Source organism: Silurus meridionalis, chromosome 23 (genome assembly GCF_014805685.1).
Source record: "Silurus meridionalis isolate SWU-2019-XX chromosome 23, ASM1480568v1, whole genome shotgun sequence".
Lineage (NCBI taxonomy): Eukaryota > Metazoa > Chordata > Actinopteri > Siluriformes > Siluridae > Silurus > Silurus meridionalis.
The window spans coordinates 12,087,026-12,110,357 of record NC_060906.1 but is presented as its reverse complement, the minus strand read 5'-3'; the positions used below and the strand labels follow the sequence as shown (position 1 = coordinate 12,110,357).

The 23,332-nt window shown below is 41.2% G+C and overlaps 1 protein-coding gene across 2 annotated transcripts; it reads right to left on the bottom strand.

The window, feature by feature from the left end:
- Window positions 1-3,634: 3,634 nt before the first annotated feature.
- Window positions 3,635-10,206, bottom strand: aqp4 (aquaporin 4). Of its 2 annotated transcripts, XM_046836922.1 has the most exons (6): window positions 9,911-10,206; window positions 8,361-8,787; window positions 7,493-7,657; window positions 5,101-5,181; window positions 3,823-4,112; window positions 3,635-3,694 (listed from the first exon to the last, which is right to left on the bottom strand). In XM_046836922.1, the coding sequence occupies exons 1-5, from the start codon at window positions 9,955-9,957 to the stop codon at window positions 3,849-3,851; spliced, it is 984 nt and encodes a 327-aa protein (XP_046692878.1). In that variant the 5' UTR covers window positions 9,958-10,206; the 3' UTR covers window positions 3,635-3,694; window positions 3,823-3,848. The 2 variants fall into 2 exon arrangements, with proteins under 2 accessions (XP_046692878.1, XP_046692877.1); XM_046836921.1 differs by having other exon boundaries at window positions 3,641-4,112; window positions 9,911-10,205.
- Window positions 10,207-23,332: the final 13,126 nt, after the last annotated feature.

Genomic DNA, 23,332 nt, shown 5'->3' with positions numbered 1-23,332 from the left:
AGGAGCACAACCTTTTTCTGAATAAAAAGACTTAAAGCAATTGCTCTGGTTGTGTTTTTGCTTTGTGGAACAGCCGCCCTCCTCCATCTCGGCTTGCTATGATGAGTTGTGATGGAGCATTGCCTGAGGCTGTTCCTGCGCGCAGAGGGAACCGAGCATATCGCATCAGCTATTACACACACACACACACACACACACACACACACACACACACACACACACACACACACACGGTTGTCTTACTCTCCTTGTCTGAACTTTCCACTGACATAATTATTAGAGCAGCATATTACGGCTATGCACCACCTAAATCTAACACATTTCCTTAATCTCAGTAACCAAAAGAACCCTTTTATTAAAAAAGCTACAAGCAAACCAAACTTCCAAAGAAAATCAAATCTGTCAGATATTCCTATTATAGATAGATAGATAGATAGATAGATAGATAGATAGATAGATAGATAGATAGATAGATAGATAGATAGATAGACTGACCAAAATTATAAACACAACACTTGTTTTTGCCAGTATGATTAACTTGGTTTTAACAGTATGATTATTGCACAGGTGTGCCTTAGGCTGGCCACAATAAAAGACCACTCTAAAATGTAGTTTTACTGTATAGGGGAAACCAATCAGTATCTGGTGTGACCACCATTTGCCTCATGCAGTGCAACACATCTCCTTCGCATATAGTTGATCAGGATGTTGATTGTGGCCTGTGGAATGTTGGTCCACTCCTCTTTATTGGCTGTGCGAAGTTGCTGGATATTGGCAGTAACTGGAACACGCTGTCATATACGCCGATACAGAGAATCTCAAACATACTTAATGGGTAACATGGGTATGAGTATGCTGGACAGAGGGGCTTTCACCTCATGAGCTGGCCAAGTTATGTAGCTTGGCTACGGTGCAGGTCACAACCCCCGAAAAATTATTCTTTTTTTTTTATCACAAGGAGTGAGAGCACCCCCCTCGAGGAGTGCTCTCCGGGAATGGAGCAATCGCATAGAAATGCAAGCAGTTCCCTTGGGAACCACCCTAGCTCCATAGCTTCTCGAGCCTAGTTTGCAAAGCATGCCCATACCTCATCCTCAGAGGAATAGAGGCAGAGCTAATTATCTCGTCGCAGGGGGATGAAACCACCGAAAGGCGTGATTCTGAGCTTGTGAGAGAGTGCTGGACCGAGCAGGTGAGGTTGGAGAAAGGGGCAAGCCCATTTTGAAACCCTCTGCGAAGTCTATATGCGAGACCCAGGAACTGGCATGCCACTCCGCCTCAGCGGAGTTTCTTTGATGAACATTTCAACACATACACACAAAGTAAGTTTCTGTAACTTTTTTTAAACTCTCCCTGATTCCCTCTCTTGGCCATTTTGTTTTTGTTTTTGTTTTTGTGTTTTTCTTATGTGGACTATTCAGCCTGTGGTTGTTAGTTTTCAGAGACTTTGTTTTTGTGTTTGTTTTTTCATACATGGACTATTCAGCCTGTGGTCATATGTTTTCGGACACTTTGGGTTTTGTTTTTGTTCTGCTAGGACTCTGTGTTTTGCCTGAATTGGTTTTTGTGATTAAAGATTTTGAATATATACCTCGCTTTCTGTGGACACCAAAATGGCCATGGAACAGCCAATGGCCCTAGTGGTCTCTTTGGAGGCCCTAAGAGCTAGTTTGGAAGCCCAGCAGAGCTCACAAATTTTCTGACCGCCCAAGGTCTCTCCCATGTTCAGCTCTCGCAGCAGGTCTGTCTGGTAGGCCTGCAGCACAGCCATGGTGTGCGTTCTCCCTAAAGACTGCCTACCAAGCAGGTCACGCCGCAGCACCCGGGGAGAGAGAGATGGACAGCCAGCATCTCTTCAAACTGGGGCATCGCCTCATAACTGCTCTCTTTCATTCCGACTATGTTGGAATACAGGGAGACTTTGAGCTGAAAAGGCGAGCCGATTAAGGGTTAACCTTGCCAACCCCAGGTCCTTGAGAGCCGCTTCGCCTCAGCGAGAGCAGGGCCAGAGCCATGAAGAGTGGGAGCACCCTCCTCAAAGAGTGCTCTTCGAGAGCGAAGGGTTCGCAACACCATGCAAGCGCAATCTGCACAGTCAGCTCCCTTGAGAACTGACCTAGCATGCTTTGCTCCTAGGCAAGCGACACATAGGCTGTGCGTATCTCTCCCCCGTAATAATACGGTGGCAAGGAGGAACACACGGTCGAAACAAGTGCTTAGACTTTTTAGTTGCTTTCATTTTTCTTTTTTTCCCTTTTCTTTTTACTTATTTTTTAAACGCAAACACACACACAGAGTGCTTTCTGAACAAACATAAGCTAGCGCCGGCTTCACACCAAATGCTTTTTATAGCCTCCTGGTTGTGACGTCACCCAGCCGGTGATGCCACGCTTTCCATTAAACTGATTACACAATTGATTCAGAGCATGGACAATGCTGAGCATTCCCAAAGCATAGTTGGCGCACTTCGAGTTACTCAAGGGGAACTTGATTGGTCTGCTATAGAGCTTGATTCAAATCAAGACCTAATCAAGCCACATTAAAAAACTACTTTTTGAATGAGAATTTTAATTTTATACATGGAATGTAACAAAGACTAGCACTATACAGTATAGTTTTTTTAGAACATATTTTATTTGGCATTTAGAGATAACAGGATAAGATTTAAAAACTAGTAGTAATATTTAATAGTCAGTTCTAAAGAAAACATAGCAGTAATGTTTAAACTGGTCTGTTTCCCCACCTCTTGGTCTAGATAAAATAACTGCAGGTGTAAAATTATAAGTCTATCTTGCTAAGAAAGTTTAGAAAGTTGCTGGTCTTTCTCTGCTCCATGTAGAAGGAACCACTAAGGACCACTTAGGTAGAAGATTATTACAAGATTTCACTTCAGAAAATACAATATCCTGCTATATGAGTATCGGGTTCATAGTGGTTCCTAATGCCTTGCTGGATGAGGTGAAACTTGGTCAAACTAATGCTTGGCAAATAGGTTAGTGATGTCTGCCCTCTACTGGAGCAAATCAGCGAAATACAGCAAAATATTGTTGTCATAGAGGTGGATGAACTGCTACCGGGAAAATTCTAATTCATACAAACATAATCAAGTTATAATCGATTGGAGGGACAACATTTATTTATTTCACTTTATTATATTTATATATACAAATGTGTTAGTTTTTCGGTAATTATAGGAAAGAAGATGTAGGAAGTAAAACACTGGAGAAAAATCAAAAAGATAAATAAAAATGTAAATGTGACAAAAAAAAAAAATTCAATTTTACAGATTTAATAGTTTTATCTGTAAAGCAAAAAGAGTTCAGTTACTGTATGCAAATAATTCAAATGATAATTAATTTACATACACACTAAATAAATAAATTACATTACATTCAATTAAATGTTTTAACCCAGCCATTATGGATGCACAAGCCAGTGCACTTTTAGTGCTGGTCCCAAGCCCGGATAAATGGGGAGGGTTGCGTTAGGAAGGGCATCCAGCATAAAACGTGCCAAATCAAATATGCGAATCAGGAATCATAATTTCATACCAGATCGGTCGAGGCCCAGGTTACCAACGATAAATTGTTAGCCAACAGGGTACCGGTGGAAATTGGGCTACTGTTGGCCGAAGGTGGAGAGGCAGATGTACAGGACAGGGGGTATGGAGAAGGTTGATCCGCTGTGGCGACCCCTAATGGGAAAAGCCGAAAGAAGAAGAAGCTTGGTGTGTCAATGCCCTTACACACACAAGCAAACACACATTTCTATATCGGTTCAGTCTCTTTAAGCTGGCTCTTGGTGTAGTGTATAGAACTCAACTCTTTTTCCTCAGTGCACCTTAATTGTCACACAGAGGACAACACCTCACAGGCTGTCTCTCTGTCCTTCCTCTCAGCATGCTCCACTGTGAACGCTGGCTGCTTTATCATCAACTGAGTTTGGTCCCTGGAGAAAGTGCCTGGCTCCATGCCTTGGTACTGAGCAGTGGAAAAAGAGGTCCTAGAGATAATGCTGGCATAGTGTTTCTTTAGATCAGGATCTGGACAGAACAGGTAATCATATAGGGCTGCTGCCAGGACACCTCCCATTAACGGACCCAACCAATACACCTGTCAGAGGAAGTGTTTGAGAAAGAGACACTTTTAGAAGAGCACAATGATGTTTGTACACAATGTTTGTAAGGACATTCCTTGCCATTGGTTTACGCTAGAATCAAAACTTAATTGGCATAAACAACCAAAAGGAACCTCTCTGAAACTAGCACCAGTGTACACAGGGGTCTGTCCAATAAGTGAAGTCTGATCAATGTAGAGCAATATAACATTCACATATTTTGTCTTTAAAGACCACAGTCTTTACTGATACCCTAAAGTCCTTGAGAGTAGCTTGTCAAGCATTGCTTTGTAATTTCTTTGCCTTTTACCACATTCTTTTCTGAGGAAGTCGTTATTACTGACCTTCACTGTCAAACATGTGGCCTCAGAATAGAAGCTTTTTGTTCCTCTTCACTCCTCTCCTGAGTGTAACACCCTCAGACAGAAGCTCAGCACACCACACATACATATGGCTCAGATCCTTATGTAACAGTGTCCTCAAAATGTCTGCATGATGAATCTACCTCAGACTAACCTTTAATAAAGGGTATCTCAAAGTCTCCATTTATAGGGCATTTAAATTATTATTATTTAATTTATTTATTTTTTAGCAAAATGTAACTTTATTTACAAAATGTCCTTCACATGAATGTAGTTTCTTTGTATTCACACAAAGTCATCTCTTCCAAATCTGGCTCCCAGTCTGCAAACAGTGTTGTGTGTGATGTGCTTGGCATATATCCTGTAAAATTCTATTGCAACCTCATGATGCCGTCCCGATTCAGCCATAAAAACGATTTCTTCTTTTGTCAAAGGCATTCAATCTGGACAAATATATAATCTAAACTATGCATGAACAATTTTGTGTATGCATAGATAAATTTATTACACAATTTAGAATCAGAAAAATAAAACAGAAAAGCCTCATTGCACAAAGTGTGCATAGTTTAAGTTTGCATGTAGTACATCATGCTGGCAAACAAACAACAACAAAATAACACACCCAGTGGTTTTCCCAATGTCCTGTGATGACTGCAGGACCAAATGAGCGAGCAGGATTCATACTGGCACCGGTGTATGGGATCTAAAGGGCCGTGCACAAATACACAAACATACACACACACACACACACACACACACACACACACACACACACACACACACACACACACACACACACACAGAGACAGTTACACTTGAGCTCCTGAACTCAAACTTTAAAAAAAAATGTTTTATTGGGTTATCTGTGGACTGACAGTGTATCTAATTTTAGTACATTTCTATTTTACAGCATATTATTTATTATTATTATTTTTTTTCCAGAAGATTTCATAAGAACACCAGTGATCTTTACCAACATCTGTCAGCTGATGCATTTTATGTCACTTCTCATATAAAAAAACAAGTGGTGGTATATTCCTGTACATCCTACAACTAAGAGCGGTAGCTCTCAGTTTAAGACATTGGAGAAATCCCAGCGTCAAGGCCCATAACCCCTGAATGCTCAGTTGTATAAATGAAGCTCTGCTAAATAAAGGCACCTTTCAAATTCCATAAATATAAATGTATGTGAGTATGAATACAAATTGCAGTTGAATACACTTAAATGTCTTAACAAACTGAACTGTGGGAACTAAATTGTAATTATTTATACAATTCAGAGTTTCATTCTACTGGAGAGAAAAAAGTAATTTATTGCACTTTAAACTGTAGTGAAGTAAAGGTAATAATAATTCACAATAAACCTGCATTAAAATTGATTTGAACGACACACTTGCTTGTAATGTTGTTTGCAGCCATGAGCACATCAAAGTGAGTACACTCATGTGACTGTTGTGTGGTGTAAAAAAAAAGTTTGTAATTTTGGAAAGTGGGTGATAATATAGAGGATTTTTCTAACAGCTATAAAATGCTCCAGGTACAAATTTCCAAAATTGCAATATTGAAGCATCTCCTTAGTGTCTAATAACCAACAAAGTTCAAGATAAAATATTTCTACAAGGATAGAAATATGTAATCCTGCTATGCATGACTATAAAGAGAAAATGAGGGCAACTTTCATTCTTAGCAACACCCTTAGGTGCAGCAAGCACACATGCTATCCCCTAAGATTTTCTCATCATAAACCTGATATGAACACTTGGCAGCAGAGCTAGGTTACGATTCTCAAGGGAAGAGGGCTGCTTTGAGACCTGAAAAACACCTGCCACACTTAGACATGTTTAATAAGCTAGTGAGCTACTAGTAGCAACTATTGCCTGCTTTACCTATGTAACACTGTGTGTAACAATACAGTGGAACCCGCTTATCTCGACCTCGGTTAACTCGACAACCCTATTAAGTTGACGTTTTTGAAGTGGAACCTCCAAATTCTTGCTTTGTCTAAGTATTTTTCAATCGGTCGCCGAACCCTAATATCTCGAGCACAAGGGGGGAAAAATTTACCATTTAACGTCGGTGCAGCTGCAGAAGAACTCGCAAAAGTGGCGGAAAAATCAAGGCTTACAGCTGCTACAGGTGTTGTATTGTATACTGATGAATCTCTGCTGTTAGTTAGTGCACATATGCCTTTTGTTGTTAAATGTTATGCGATGAACGGGAGGCGAAAGTAGAAGCGCGGCGCTGAACAGCACACGGGAGAACGTGGGATGAGCAGCAAAAGCATAGAATGAACACTGGCAGGATCGGGGGGAATCCGCGGTGCGCTTTGGGAAGAAAAGAGCAGCCGTTGAGAGAGTGCTGGTGGGAAGGCACGTACCGGGATACGCATGAACGATAACAACGACCGCCGTGAACCAACATATACCAACAATAACGGACGGTGAGAGTGTGGAAGTTTAAATAGGAGCTGGTGATGATGATAAACGAGCACCATATGTGCGCGATTGAAGCCGGGAGCTTCAGAGAAAGCGGCCGAGAAAGCACCTGACACGCTGAAGGGGGCCGAAGGGGGTGTGGCAGGTGGATTCCTGACAGATAAACATGTACTGTATGTACTTTTATAGCATGCCTTCATCAAACAAATCACGGCAACGCTGTTGTGTAAAAAAAACCCTTCAAAAACATGTGCATGCACATTCTCATTTATTAACGCACATCATGTACATAAAGAAATTTCAAGCACGTTAATATATTGCCGCCATTTTGATTTTCGTTTATCTCGATTATTGGTTATCTCGATGCTTTTTGGCAACCCCCTAGGACATCGACATAACCGGGTTCCACTGTATATTTAGACATATGCCTCTACCTCTCTGTGAATCTACAGTCTATAAGTATAGATTAATATAGCTGTAATTATTGCTTAATGCAGAATACTAACCACTATACAATTTTCTGTCATGCTTTTTAAATATTTTGTTATGTTAGTTATGTTAGTTGACTTAGAAACTTACAGCAAACAGGTGGCCGATGCACACTGACAGGCCGATAGCCAGGGCTGCTGAGCCCTTCAGATCAGTGCGCTTTGGGTCGCAGGTAGCAAAGATGGTGAATACAAGCTGAAAGGTGATGAAGAGTTCAACCACCAGGGCATGACCAGCAGATATATGAGTGTTGACCTAAACAGAAGTATTACAGCAATTAGAAAGAAAGAAGAAACTGAGAAAGATATAAAAAAATTATATCTTGAGCTTGACTGAACAACATGGATTCCTCTTTGTGTTTACAGATTAGACCTTCATCGGATGTTATTGTTTCTATCAGTTCGGTTTTGTTGAATTCATGCCTTCAGGTATAATGTGGCAATGTAACAATGGGATCAGAAGAAGAGTTTGCTGGTTACAGAAGTGTAGATCAATTGGGTGTGGGATTATATTTTTGTTATGTTTAATTAGGCAATTCAAAATAACTCTACATAATCCATACATTATAAGTCATATTATATCATAATATTTTATATAGTATTATACATTTCACATATAATAAATTTGATATCTATGCACATGCCATGTTCAGTGACTTGCTGCACATTCAACAGTAAATACTTTTTACATTACAGCTGTACTTTTGTTCACTGTGCTAGAAAATCGAATGTACTAAAAATAGAATACACTATAATACTACTAGAAGAATATGGAGGCCATATTGTTAAATTTAATCTTTTTCAGTGAACGCAACTAGGACTACATTTGCATCAATATATTAGCAATATACTAGACACTTATTATATGCTTGCCAGCTTTCCATTTATATACTATATGGCCGAAAGCACCCTATATGAGCACCTGATTATGACACAAATATTAATGGCATCCAACTGACCGAGGTGACCCCTAGGTTCCCTCTCACAACAGGAGGAGTCACACCATACAAGATAGCTGCTCCCACTATTGCCCCAAAACACTGTGCTCCCAAATAGAAAATGCCTTTTGCCAGACTGAGCTTGCGGGTTGCCACCATGGCCACCGTGACTGCTGGGTTAATGTGGGCACCACTGATTTGATTGAAGCACTGGACGAGTGTGGCTATAGACAAGCCGAAACAAAGAGAGATGAGAACAAGGTCCGGAGGATGAGAGCTGTCCTTTGTGGTTGCTGCCCAGTTGATAGTGGACCCCACGCTGACCAACACTAAAATCAGCATGGCCAAAAACTCTCCGGACACTGCTCGCCAAAAGCCCTTTGTCCAAACACCCTTAAAGGCAGCCATTACTTGATCACATGTGCAGGTGCACGAGGATTCACACCTCCTGAGAAGAGAGAGAGAGAGAGAGAGAGAGAGAGAGAGAGAGTGAAAGAAGGATGAAGAGACTATTTAAATAAATGAAGCTTGCAACCCTATTAAACACCTTTGGGATGATGTTGACTGCACTCCAGGCTTCCTCACCCTACATCAGTACCTCACTTTACTAAAACCCTCATGGCTGAATGAGACAATAACTCCACAACCACACTCCGAAATCTAATGATCTAGTAGAACAACTTCACAGAAGAGTGAAGGGTAACAACAAATGAGGAATGCATGTGGACTGGAATGAACTTTTGTCCCTATAGTGTCTGGCAGAAGTTGTGTCTTATTGGAAACTTCACCATACAACAAGACAAATAATCAGAAGAACACATCCAAGCTCTGTAAGCATTGTGTAGAGAGCAAACAGTCGTTTCTAGTGTTATTTATCATGGCATGGCCTGCCCAGTCACTGTACCTATATTCTATTGAACTGCTCTGGAATGACGGGATCACAAGGTCAAAAGGAAATATCCAACTAGCAAAGAACACTTTTGGCAAGTTTTACAAGAGGAATTGGAAAATATTTCAGCTGAATGTTTGGAGAAACGAATTGTCCGGATGCCAGGAATGTGTAAAGCTGTTATTAATGTTAAGGGAGGATTTTTCAATGAAAATCAAATTTTACATCAGTACATTTCTTTCTTTCTTTCTTTCTTTCTTTCTTTCTTTCTTTCTTTCTTTCTTTCTTTCTTTCTATCTATCTATCTATCTATCTATCTATCTATCTATCTATCTATCTATCTATCTAAATCAATTAAACTGATGCTAATATGCTACTTGTTTTAGGAATGCTTTAAATCTACCAGTCAGATTGTCTTATAATTGTGATGATTGTAATAACAAGCAGTTGCTGATCATAGCATGAACAAATGACATAATTGTTGCATTCTACATTAAACATATTTGATATTTGGTTTGATTGAAATACATTTTTTTTGTTTTCCATAGCCTGTAAAGTTGACATGGTACTCAGAGACAATATGTTTTCTGGGCAGTTATAAAGAACAAGTGCACCCTGTACTGGATACATATAACACAAAAACAGGTTACTTACTGGTGGAAAGTGCAAAGACCAGACTTACCTTAAACAACCACAACATTTGGTTTGGTTAGAAAACTCCTCTCTCATCCCTTGTTGAGCAGCATTCTCTTCATGAGAATATGTAAAGCAAATATCAGATTAGCCTGGTGATCATTTATCTAAATGCAACTGATGTGACCAGCAATGTGCTCTCTTAGTAACGTGTGCTTCCCCTGTGCATGCATGTGTGTTTTTGTGCGTCGTGTGTGTGGGTGTGTGTATGTGTGCTTTAATTAAGTAGGAGGAGAGCAACATCTCCTCTAATAGAATGAGGGCAAACTTTTACCCTAAACAACAAACTCTGTGCTGCTCATTTGCCATTTGCCTCAGTGGTGACAGAACAGAGAGAGAGAGAGAGAGAGAGAGAGAGAGAGAGAGAGAGATGTACACTGTTGTTAAGTTGATTTTATTGTCTCCATGGATTTCTTAATAGTAAAGACCCTAAATATATTTTTTCCTAAAATCTAAATTTGAGAAAACATTCATAGATGAACTGTACATTTGTAAATTTACACTGTTTAAAGCATTTAGTAAATGTCCTTATTCAGAGCAAATTATAGACTTTTATAGCTGGCTGATGAGAACGCATCAAAAAGTCTTTGGTAAATGTCAGTAAATATGAATGTAAATGTATTAAGGATAGTCCTTAAATACATGGCATGCTGGCATGTATAAACCAGCTACATTGCAAAACCTGACTGAGAATATTTATGAAGAGCTGTCTGTCCAGGCAGCAGAGGAGGATTTGTGAATGTTAGAAAGTGATAGAACATTACAGAGAGAGCCATGGATATGTGAAGCAGCACATATAAAAAATTAAAACTTGCTCTTGAAACAAGCTGTGAACCATCCTAATATTCACCTCAAATTGTTACTAGGGACGTATGAGACTCCTAACAGTTGTATGAAAGACACAATAGTCAATAGTCACACTGGAAGTTCAATAGACATAGAAATTTGTTAATATTTGTGATTTAAATGTACACAAAACAGACAAGTGTAAAAGACAATGGCCGACAGATACAAGTTTATACATTCGATTTCTTCATGTGTCCCTCATGCATACATTTGCATTAGGTAAGAGATCAGGTTTGATGCTGAAGGCTGCATTTAAAATACTTTTGAGACATAATAGGATACAGCTATTAACTCTTTGCACTGATGTGTGAAACAGGATACATTTAAAAATGGTTAAATTAACTCAATTGTCTACACATTTACATGCCAGCTCCATGCGGTGCTTGCTGTATAATTTCTGCACTTATTCCATAAATCACAGACACTCCAAAACTTTAACTAAACAGCATGTGTTTGTGGCCTGGTGCTATTATGTTCTCATTATCAGTAGGCTTGCAAACAAGCACTGCTTTGTTTGCAGGCAAATCGGAATCTTCACGCAGGCTTAGGCAATCTGAAAATGTGTTCTAATGAACTTCTTTTCTTATAGTGTACACACAGTTCTCTTTCTTTTTGCAAGAAAGACACAAATTATCCTCTAACTTTTTTTTTTTCATAATATAAAAGATTAGAACGCCCTATCAACTCATTATCCGTTGTTCTGGAATGCAGGAAAAACATTATGTAACTGTTATATTAAAATGTCTTGTCCTCTTGTGCAACATGGCTCAATGTGCTTAGTGTGCTAAAATGTGGGTCAAAGAGAAAAATTAGTGTTCAAAATAGAACACAGTAATAAAGCTAGTGACAAAGAGATAAGGCAAAGAGATAAAATGATGTTCTGAAAGACAATTTTTAAGCTTTGGTCACTTCTGTCTTTGTGGTATGTAGTTTCACATGTTTTTTCTCTAAATCGCAGCAAGCTGTGAAGCACTGTGAGTTCCAACATCTTTCTAGCATACCAGTTTCAAACAATATCAAATTTGAGGATGGATTCTGTACTTGCAACCGAATATATCCGACTCATTGGCTGGTGCTATTGTAAAGAGATCAACACAAATCACACTGGATACGGAGAGTCACAAACTGAAAGTATATATCCGCTCGGGACGAGTAATCCACAGATGCGCTTGGGAAAGCGTGGTGCTGGGCAGGAACCTAGAAACTTAATCCACACCGAGAACACAAATACAGCCGTACCGGGAGGATCGGGGTAATCCAGGCATACTATACACACGCACATGAACCTACACGAACATGCATGAACATATAATAACGGACCGGAAGTGTGGGTGAATGTGGGGTTTTTATATGAGCTGGGGAGAAGCGAGTAAAACGAGTCACAGGTGTTCCACATGAAACCCAATTGCAAGCAGCTCCATGCGGGCGGGGCACGCACGGGAGAAGGAGCGAGGTGCTTTGGGGAAACCCGAAGTTTTACAGCCGCCGAAGGAGGCGTGGCAGGGGAATTCCTGACACCCCCCCCCAAAGGGCCGGCACCTGACGCCCCGAACCCACAGCACGCCTGGTGGGCCAGGGCACTCAGAGGAGGGCCCCAATAATCTTCTAGGGTCGAAGGGGACTCGGCCGGAACCGCCACAGAGCCAGGAACAGCCAGGAAGGGCCTGAGGCGGAGACACCACCCCTGCGGAGAGCCGGAATGGGACAATGACCCCAGCAGGGTCCCGGACCGGAGCACAGCCCAACTTGGAGACCAGAAGCGGGGCAAAGTCCTCGGCGCAGACCGGAGGCGGAGAGACGGCCCTCGTAGAGACCAGGAGCGGAATGAAGCCGCCAGCAAGCAGAGGAGACCTGGAACTGAGAGACGGTCCTGGCAACAACCCGAGGCTGGGCGGAGTCCTCGGCGGAGGCCTGGTGCTCGGAGACGGCCCCCGCGGAGACCCGGAACAGGATGACGCCCACGGCGGGGACCTGGAGCGGAGCGATGCCCTTTAGCGGAGACCAGAGGCGGAGTGCTGCCCTCAGCGGAGACCTGGTGCGGAGCGACGACGTCGGCGAAGGCCGGAGGCCGGAGGCGGAGCGACGCTTCTGGTGAAGGATAGGAACCCAGCAGCGCCCATCGTGGAGTCCGGAGGCTGAGTACCGTCCACGGCGGAGAGCAGTGGCCGAGATACGTCCTCCACGGAGACCTGAAGTGGAGTGACGCCCAAGGCGGAGACTGGGAACGGAGCCACGCCCTCAGCGAAGACTGGCAGCTGAGTGACTTCCTCTGCAGTGGTCTGGAGCTGAGAGGCGGTCACCCTGGAGACCTGGAAAGGTGTGACGTCTCTGGCAGCGACCTGAGGCTGAGCGATGACCACCCTGGCGACCTGGAACGGATCGACGTTACCCAGGAAGGTCTGGAATGGAGCCTCATCACCCACGGGGACCTGGAGACCTTCTGGATGGAGACCGGAGATGAAGCGACGCCCCTGATTGAGCACAGAGTGATGACCTCGGCAGGGTTCATTGGTGCGACGTCACCCTCCAGGGAGCTCAGGGGCGACCTGTCACCGTCCAGGGAGCTTGGAGGCAGGATGTCGCCGTGAGAGGGGTCCTGAGGCGAGCCTTCAACGAGGGAGGAGCTCATAAGCGAGACGTCGCAGTGGGAGGAGCTCGGGAGCGAGACATCGCCGAGGGAGGAGCTCTGTGACGTGACTTCGTCTTCTGAGTGCTCGTGGGGCGAGCCGTCACCTTTTGGGAGACTGTGGGGCGAGCCGTCGCCTTCAGATGAAGCCAGTGGCAGTGGTTCGACATCCCTTTCGCAGTCTAGGAACCAAGTTGAGAGCTCTGGGGATCCCTTGGGTGAAGCAGAGCTCTGAGAGGTGGTGTCGCGTTCAGGGAGACTGTGGGGCGAGACGTCGCCTTCAGTGGAGCCCGGGGGCAACGGGACGACTTCCCATGCGCAGTCTCGGAGGTGAGTTAAATGCTCCGGGATCCCATTGGGTGAAAAGGTGTTCTCAAGAGCGGAACCGAGCTCTCCTGGAGACCCTGGAGCAGAGCGGAACTCTCCCAGAAGTCCTGGGAAGGAACCGAGCTCTCCTCGGGAATCGGGAGCGAAGCTGAGCCCTCATCGGGGACCTAGAGCAAAGCCGAGCTCTCCTCGGGGACCTGGAGCAAAGCCGAGCTCTCCTCAGGGACCTGGAGCGAAGCCGAGCTCTCATCAGGGACCTGGAGCGAAGAGGAGTTCTCCTGGAAGCCTAGGAGCGGAGAGGAAGCCGCCTGGAAGCCTAGGAGCAGAGAGGAGCTCGCCTGGAGACCCTGGAGTGGAGAGGAGCTCGCCTGGAGACCCTGGAGCGGAGAGGAGCTCGCCTGGAGACCCTGGAGCGGAGAGGTCACAGGTGTTCCACATGAAGCCTGATTGCGAGCAGCTCCGTGCGGGCGGGGCATGCACGGGAGAAGGAGCGAGATGCTTTGGGGAAATCCGAAGTTTTACAGCTGCCGAAGGGGGTGTGGCAGGGGAATTCCTGACACATACAATTGCTTTAGATGAAACATGATGTTTATGGCACACATTAATTTATTAAAATTTTCACTATAGTAAAGTAGGTTAATTGAAAGCAATATTTTTTTTAGCTTGTCAGCCTCAGTAAAACACAAAATAATCAGTCGAGAAAAAATAATTGCCTTCAGTTATAATTAAAAGTCATGATTTCAAATTGACTTAAAAAAATTCTGAATGAATTTTAGTAAGAACATGTCTTTTGCAGTGTGACGGAACCACAGTCCCAGAGCACAAGGAAGCTCGCCAGGAAGAGCCTAGCGTAAAATACTAGCGTCCCTATCCAAGTGACCCAAAAGTCTCCTGGCTCGTCTGGCATATGTCATCTTTCCAAGTTAGTAAATGTACAGTCATAAACTCTGGCCACTACATAATGGATTCTGGCCATGGATAGTGTATGGCACCTAAGGGAATTGAACTTGGCATCCGACACTGAGCTCAAAACTCATGTGTCGGCACTGCCTCAATGACCTGGGGCTAAACGATATCTGCCTAGTCTGTTAGGAATTTGACAAGTATTCATAGACACACACACACCTACACACACACCTACACACACACACACACACACACACACACACACACACACACACACACACACACAGTGCTGGTCGAGATTGTTTTTGTGTAAATTTTTTAGTGAACTCTTGCAAGTCGCAGCCCTGCACCAGACTCCTACATGAATTCCCCCCATGCTTAGATAAAACAGTATTTATGCATGTTTGTATGGCCACACACACTACTGATCTCACTATGGTGTGGGTGTTCCAATGCAGGGCCAACACAGGACATAACTTCTCCTCACCAGCAGAGGCTGCAATTGACAGAATTTTAATGAGATTTTATGAATCAATAAACTTTTGGCAATCAATAAACTGGGTAAATTTTGAGCTTTTGTTTCAACTGTCTGTCCTGAATGTATTCGAAACCTGAGGTAGGTATACAAGGTGGTATCAAAAGTTTCAAAACTAGCTATGTTTACAAGAAATGAATCTACAAACCTGATTCCAAATAAGTTGGGACACTGTACAAATTGTGAATAACAACAGAAGGCAATAATGTAGGAGTTTCAAATTTCAATATTTTATTCAGAATACAACATAGATGACATAACACATGTTTAAACTTGTTGTCCCATTCTTGTCTAAAACAGGCTTCTAGTTGCTCAACTGTCTTAGGTCTTCTTTGTCGCATCTTCCTCTTTATGATACACCAAATGTTTTCTATGGGTAAAAGATCTGGACTGCAGGCTGGCCATTTCAGTACCCGGATCTTTCTTCTATGCAGCCATGATGTAATTAATGCAGTATGTGGTCTGGCATTGTCATGTTGGAAAATGCAAGGTCTTCCCTGAAAGAGATGACGTCTGGATGGGAGCATATGTTGTTCTAGAACTTAGATATACCTTTCAGCATTGATGGTGCCTTTCCAGATGTGTAAGCTGCCCATGCCACACGCATTCATGCAACCCCATACCATCAGAGATGCAGGCTTTTGAACTGAGCGCTGATAACAACTTGGGTTGTCCTTATCCTCTTTAGTCCGGATGACATGGCGTCCCAGTTTTCCAAAAAGAAGTTCAAATTTTGATTCGTCTGACCACAGAACAGTTTTCCACTTTGCCACAATCCATTTTAAATGAGCCTTGGCCCAGAGAAAACGCCTGCGCTTCTGGATCATGTTTAGATATGGCTTCTTTTTTGACCCAAAGAGTTTTAGCCGGCAACGGCGAATGGCACGGTGGATTGTGTTCACCGACAATGTTTTCTGGAAGTATTCCTCAGCCCTTGTTGTGATTTCCATTACAGCAGCATTCCTGTATATGATGCAGTGCCGTCTAAGGGCCCGAAGATCACGGGCATACAGTATGGTTTTCCGGCCTTGACCCTTACGCACAGAGAATCTTTGGATGATATTATCCACTATAGATGATGATAACTTTAAACTCTTTGCAATTTGTCTCTGAGAAACTCCTTTCTGATTTTGCTCCAATATTTTTCGCCGCAGCATTGGGGGAATTGGTGATCCTCTGCCCATCTTGACTTCTGAGAAACACTGCCACTCTGAGAGGCTCTTTTTATAACCAATCTTGTTGCCAATTGACCTAATAAGTTTCGTATTGGTCCTCCAGCTGTTCCTTATATGCACATTTAACTTTTCCGGCCTCTTATTGCCACCTGTCCCAACTTTTTTGGAATGTGTAGCTTTCATGAAATCCAAAATGAGCCAATATTTGGCATGACATTTTAAAATGTCTCACTTTCAACATTTGATATGTTATCTATATTCTATTGTGAATAAAATATAAGTTTATAAGATTTGTAACTTATTGCATTCCTTTTTTGTTCACAATTTGTACAGTGTCCCATCTTTTTTGGAATCGGGTTTGTATGTTTGTATCTCCTTCAAAAAAGCCCCCTTGCACAGCAATATTTGCATTCAGGGCTCCTGCCACTTCCTGGAAGTCCTCTTTTTGAAGCGTGTCAAGCACGAGTTGTGCTGGATCTCTACAATGATGTCAAAACGGCAACCTTTAAACCGGATCCTCGTCTTTGGGAAGAGGGCAAGTCCGCAGGAACCAACTCTGTTGACATAAATATTATTTCTACACATTTATCTTTGCAAGTCTCACCATATCCCTTTTGCAGAGCATTCAGAATGCTGTTGCTTACTTTGCTCATAACCTCAAAATGTTTTCTGCTGAGGTTATTCCACTGGCACAATAATCAAATTCTAAACACTTGTCTTTGCATTTTAGGCATCAAAGATTGCTGTACCACATTATCCATGAACTCATGACCTGACCTGCATGCCAACAGAGGTCTTTAACTTAAATGCACTTGCTGTGTCTTTTTCCTAGTTCACACTCCCATTTCCTTTCAGACTAGCACTGTATCATTATAAAAGGTTTTGTATACCCTTCTCTTCAAACAGTATCTAATTTTCTATACTTGATTTGCATTAATAAAATTTTTATTACAGATTTTTTTTTCCAATTATGTGTATAATGTGTATATTATTTGTGCTCATGGACTTAAACTTAAAGTTTATGCACTTATGTACTACCTAGAGCACTCATGCACTTGTACAAACTATAATTAATCTCTTTCAGGTTGAGTCTTTGCAGAGGCACTTCATAAGATCTTAATGACACTTGCTTAGCTGCATAATTATTTGGTAAAGGATATAATAGCATAGCTGAATATAAGCCACAAGGTGGTAAAACAAAATATCATAAAGGTGAAATTAAATGTATCTAATTCAAATTCTAATTAAATTTTCATCACATACACAGCCATCCAGAGTAAGTAAAACTTACTTAAAATGCTGTATAGTACATTCACAAGGAATTAAACTTTAGATAATATATCCTGAACTGAACTACAACAGTTTTTATACAAGTCCCCAACAATCAGTCTGTAATCATTTCAATCAGGACATACAACCGTAATCTTATAAGGTAATTATAGCATTATAGTCTAGACACGATGAAGACACAATTCTCCCTATTTATAGTGATTGAGGAAGTGCCGTAGGGGGGCAGCATAACTAATGAATGAATTTGTTTGGCGTTATGAAATAATTATAAGGTTTACCTCTCACTGTTATTTCTATGCTGCTGATTCGAGAATAATATTCAGCCTGTTTCAGGTACCAGAATTGAATAGGATATTGTAAATTATTATATTAGTGACTTGTGAAAGACACTTTCTGTGAGTTTTTAAATAATGGATGACGATAAATGTAATATGAGCATGAACATTTTCCAGGCCTGATTTCCTGTTTGAGGTTGATCATGGTTATGTTCTCTCTCTACTCCCTTGCCCTCATCTGAATAATCATAGGATATTAATGAGAACGTACAAAAGTAGCTCAAATGGATCAGTGAAAGTTTAAAAATTATTTATTATTCTTCAGTTACTATGTCTGCATCATTTGCAAACAAATAAGAAGCGTTGATATTCAGAACTTTTTACATTAATGACATTCACTGTGTTTTTAGACCTTGATGGAGATATTCCCGTTAGAATAGATAAATCAAATTATTTTGCCATTGTGAAGACATTGGTCAGTTTTCCACTAGAAAATGACTTTCCAAATGAGATCTTATACTATGAGGGTTAAGATTATTAGAAGGCGTAGCATAGCATTAATTAGCTAAAGAACTAATTATCAATAGGTGTTAAAACATGTGCATGGGTTTATGGACAGAGGTAATTCTTACTGGTCAAAAGAGATAGATAGATAGATAGATAGATAGATAGATAGATAGATAGATAGATAGATAGATAGATAGATAGATAGATAGATAGATAGATAGATAGATAGATAGATAGACACCTTTAATTGTCACATATAGATAAAAGCACATGAAACTCTTTCTTCACATGTCAAAATAGTTAAAACCACAGTTTTCTATACTTTACAATTATCTATACTTTATTTATTTGAAGGCCAGTCAAGCAAGAGACATAAATAGGGGGGAAAGGTGCAAAACTAAATTTGTTACGGAGATGACAAGATCACATCATTACATTTAAAAATTTAAATAAATTAACAAACAGAAGCAAAACATATATTTATTTTGCAAATAATAATGTTCAATATTAATATTATTTATTTTAGGGATAGTATTAAAAAAGTAATAAATAAAATAAAAAACTATGCATAATGACTCCCAATAGGACACACACAAAAATAAATCATCAGTAAAAGGCACGTCTAAATCCTGAGATACGAAAGCCATTCATCAATGGAGTATGAAAAAGAGCAAAACTGCTTCTGTGAGGTAGGCATTTCTCTTACATCATACTCACGCATATGTGAGCCTGTGTATGGGGATAAAGGAAGTAAGAAAATTACCAAAAGCCCAACTTGAGTCCAAATATTTTTTACTGAAAAAAACAAACAAACAATTAAAACAAAACAGAACATTAATAAATTGGTTTTGAGCACACTGCTATTATTTATTGCAGACAAATTTTAAAATAGGGATGTAGAAATGTTCGAGTAAGTTAGTTTATTAACTTTTAATTATATCAGTCATTATTGAACTTAATTTGTATTTTTATTGTGATTCATTCAATAATTGACTTATTTATGTCCTCATCTTATCTTGACACAAATGTCTTACGCGTTCAGTTTAGTTATATAAGTTGACCTGCAGGGGGCAGCATTACACTGTGACAGATATAGCAGGTGCTTTTTTGTGTGTGTGTGTGTGTGTGTGTGTGTGTGTGTGTGTGTGGTGCATGCGTGTGCTCGTCTGTGGGGGAATGGCACATGAATTTATTTTATTTATTCTTTATTTAGAAAAAAGAGATAAACTAAAAATTGTCTTTTAGTTGGGGTTAGATATTGATGCAGGGATATAATTAATTAACAGAATGAATAATTATGTCAGTAAAAGGTTGTCTTAAGGGTAATAAAAACTGTTTGAGTGAGTGACAAAGAGGGAGAAAAGGAGAGAGAGAGAGCTAGAGATAGAGAGAGGGAGGGAGTTTTTCACACATAGCTTATGCTCTTCAGGAGACCTTTGGAACTAGGAGGGCCTTTCTTTACTAGGAGAGGCTAAATCACTTTCTGAATAATCATGGATGAAAGTCCAAACATTGAATAATTAAAAAATGGCATAATAAATTTTAAACCAAGTCTGGGCAGGGGATTGATGATAATGGGGTGGGGTTTGATGATGGAGTTGATTGAAGAATACAAATAAGAGCTGCGTCATTCAGCTAGGTGGAATAATACCTTTGAGCCAATTTTATTTAGCTTTGTTAACAAATGATCAAATGGAGTGTATTAAAATATTTATTTGTTATATTCTACTACACAAGTATTTACCACTATTTACTTTGACCTTTACTTCCTGCATCTGGCATCCACTTCTTCTATACACACATGGCCGAACATTTTACCATGCAGATCTAACTGCACTTAGAGGCATTTCTCTGTCATAATTAATCATAACAATAGCAATAAAATGACTCAGGGTTTAAACTGGGCACCAAATAATGTTCCTGCTTATATTACATAAAGAAATACACACTCTACTGTCTGAAGTTTATTCTGTATTCACTACTTGAGGATTACTTGTACTTTCCAACAGTTGTGTCACAGCATCACTTATGCACTGAAAAACAAGAGAAACTTAATCAAACCTAATCTCTTTGTGTGTGTTTGAGTGTGTGTGCGTGTGTGTGTGTGTGTGTGTGTGTGTGTGTGTGTGAGACAGAAAGAAAAACCAAGAGAACATGACACTGACAGATGTGGTCATGAGATTTTGTGCAGTGAAGCACAGAGAGCTCACGCAGGGGTGTTGAGAGAAGAGGAAAGAAAGAAATCACCAAATCAATTAAATGATAAATGATAACTGCTGATGCCCTCTGCTCTGAAGAGCTCTCAGAAAGCAATATATCGAGAGGGAATGATGGAAGAAAAGGGATAATTAAAGAACACTTTGCAGAATTTAACTGCTTACACCGAGGAGAAGCGACACAGCAAGCATGGGAGCTTGTATTGTTCACTAACGTCTGCGTGTAATTGATTTTCAGCTTTACAGGAAAACAGTTTGATCAATGTGCTCAACAGTTACACTGAACACATTCATCAAGCCTCTTCCCAACAAAGCGGAAAATTATTTTCAAAAAAAGAAAAAATTCACAGGTTTGCTTCTGTTTCTTCTCTAACTTTGTGGAGGTGCACCCCCTGTTCAGCCTCTGCTTGGACTTCAGCAGCTTGACACAAGTCATAATCAAACTGATTTCATAGTGACAGAACAAGCGGCGTTTTCCCAAGAAGGCTAAGCAGGTGACTGCTGCTGAGGCTGATGTCCTTTTTCCCAGCATCTTCATCACGCAGTCTGTCTGTTGTTAGCCTGTCTGTTGCTATGCTACAGAAGGACACTAATGAGAGAGGAAGAGGAAGTCTGTAGGAGGCCCAGAGATAACGAGAGCATGCGAGAAGAAGAGAGAGAGGGAGAGAAAGAGAGAGAGAGAGAGAGAGATAACTAAAGAAAGAAAGAAAGAAAGAAAGAAAGAAAGAAAGAAATAAAGAAAGCAATTGGGTTGAACTAAATAGAAAGCTTACGTTTAAGACATCTATAGCTAAATAGAAAGTGGGGTGAAATGGAAAGGACCAGAGATGAAAAGCGAAGCAGGGAGTGATTGCGTGGCAGACTGAAGCCAGGGTGTGAACTTTCTAGCCGTCTCTGGAGACATAAATGAAACACATGACACATATAATGCGACAGACTGGGATTTAGTGAGACATTATGAGATGTAATGAGAAGTAGGAAGTCACACTAATCTCAGCAGGAACAGCAAGGGGTCTTATATAAAGCTTTACCAAAAGGGACCATTACCCAGCATGCTCTCTATGTAATGGCATCATTAAATATGATAAAATTAGAAGCAAGAAGTTTCCAGGACTGAAACAAGTTGCCCTGTGTCATGTGTGCTTCATGCAAACATGTGATTCAACGATTCCAGTTCTTGCCTTAATAAATGTTTTAAAAATACGTCAATTTGCAACATTTTGTCACTGAATACAGAACTGGCTGCTGGTAATTACCATTTTTTATTTTAGTTCAATGTTATGTAAGTTTAATGCTTAATTTCTAACTGCATTTTAAACTAGAGGAAATTTAAATACATTTAAATGATTACTTTCCCTCCATGAGTAACACTGTTCTTACCACATGTATGCTGAGAATTCCTCAGAAATACAAGCATCCCACATCAGGTCTAAATCTCTCATTGCCCTAATTATTATAATTCCATTTATGATATTTGGCAGACACACTCCTCCAGAGACATTTAATCTACCTGGAAAACATACTGTATATTGATAGTGCATATTGGTTCGAGCCTAAAAATCCCAACAAGCAAAATAGCAGCCAGAAGTCAGTGTTCATATATGCTCTGAAGGGTTATGAGAATATTGGCTTGTACTTTTTTTTAAGCATTTGAGAGGAACTGCCACAGTTTATTTTATTTTTCATCTAAAAAAGTGGTCTATTATCTAATACAGTATAGGTTGCTTTATCAGAGAAATATCTTAATACCGAATGTACTGTATATATTTGTATATATATAATTTTTTTAAAGCAGAATTCAGAGGTTATGAAATAAACATAAAAAGCTCTGGAGAGAGTTCGCCAGGATTAAGTCCATTTCCTCCTGGTGGACAGGCAGACCATGGTTTGTGGACCTTATAGCCGTTCTCGAGCACCCTGTAAGATCCCTCTTAGTATGGATCTCCTCTCTTAAGCAGGTTCACCCCCGCCCAGAGTTGTGGAGGCTGTGGCTGTGGCCCCGGAGATTCCGGTTTCTTCACATTGGCCATTCTCCACTCCAGAGCTCCCTCTATGAGGAGTTTGTATGCCGCGAGATGGCATCTGTTCAGTGTATGGTGCGATCTGCACCAATTGGATCCAGTTAACTGCCTGGTTGGTTCAATGCTGGAATTTTTCCAGGGACACTACACCAAAGGGTTGGTTCCGTCCACCTTTAAGGTCTACGCATCCGCCATTTCAGCGTATCATGCCCCTGTGGTGAGGCAGCCATTGGGCAGAGAGTTTTTTCTGTGCCACCCGAGGCTGATCCCTAAGGTGCCCTTGGTCGTCCCACAACCAGTCAGGCTCCAGGAATTCTATTCTCCTTCTTTTTAGTCCCCAGACCAGGAGAAGCTCAACCAGCTGTGTCCAGTGCGAGCACTGGACACTTACATCCACACGGTGAGTCTGTGGAGAAAGTCGGAACAGTTGTTCATCTGCTATGGCCCTCCGAGGAGAGGCCTTCCTACTAACAAGCAGATTCTAAGCAGGTGGATTACTGATGCAATCACATCCTCCTACGTGACCTCTGGTCGCCCCGCTCTATTGGAGGTCAGAGCGCACTCGACCCCGAGTGTGGCAGCCTCTGAGGCTTGGTCCAGTAGAGTGTCTCTCCAGGACATCTGCAACGCTGCAGGCTAGTCCACCCCACTGACCTTCATCAGGTTCTATAACCTTGACCTGAGTGC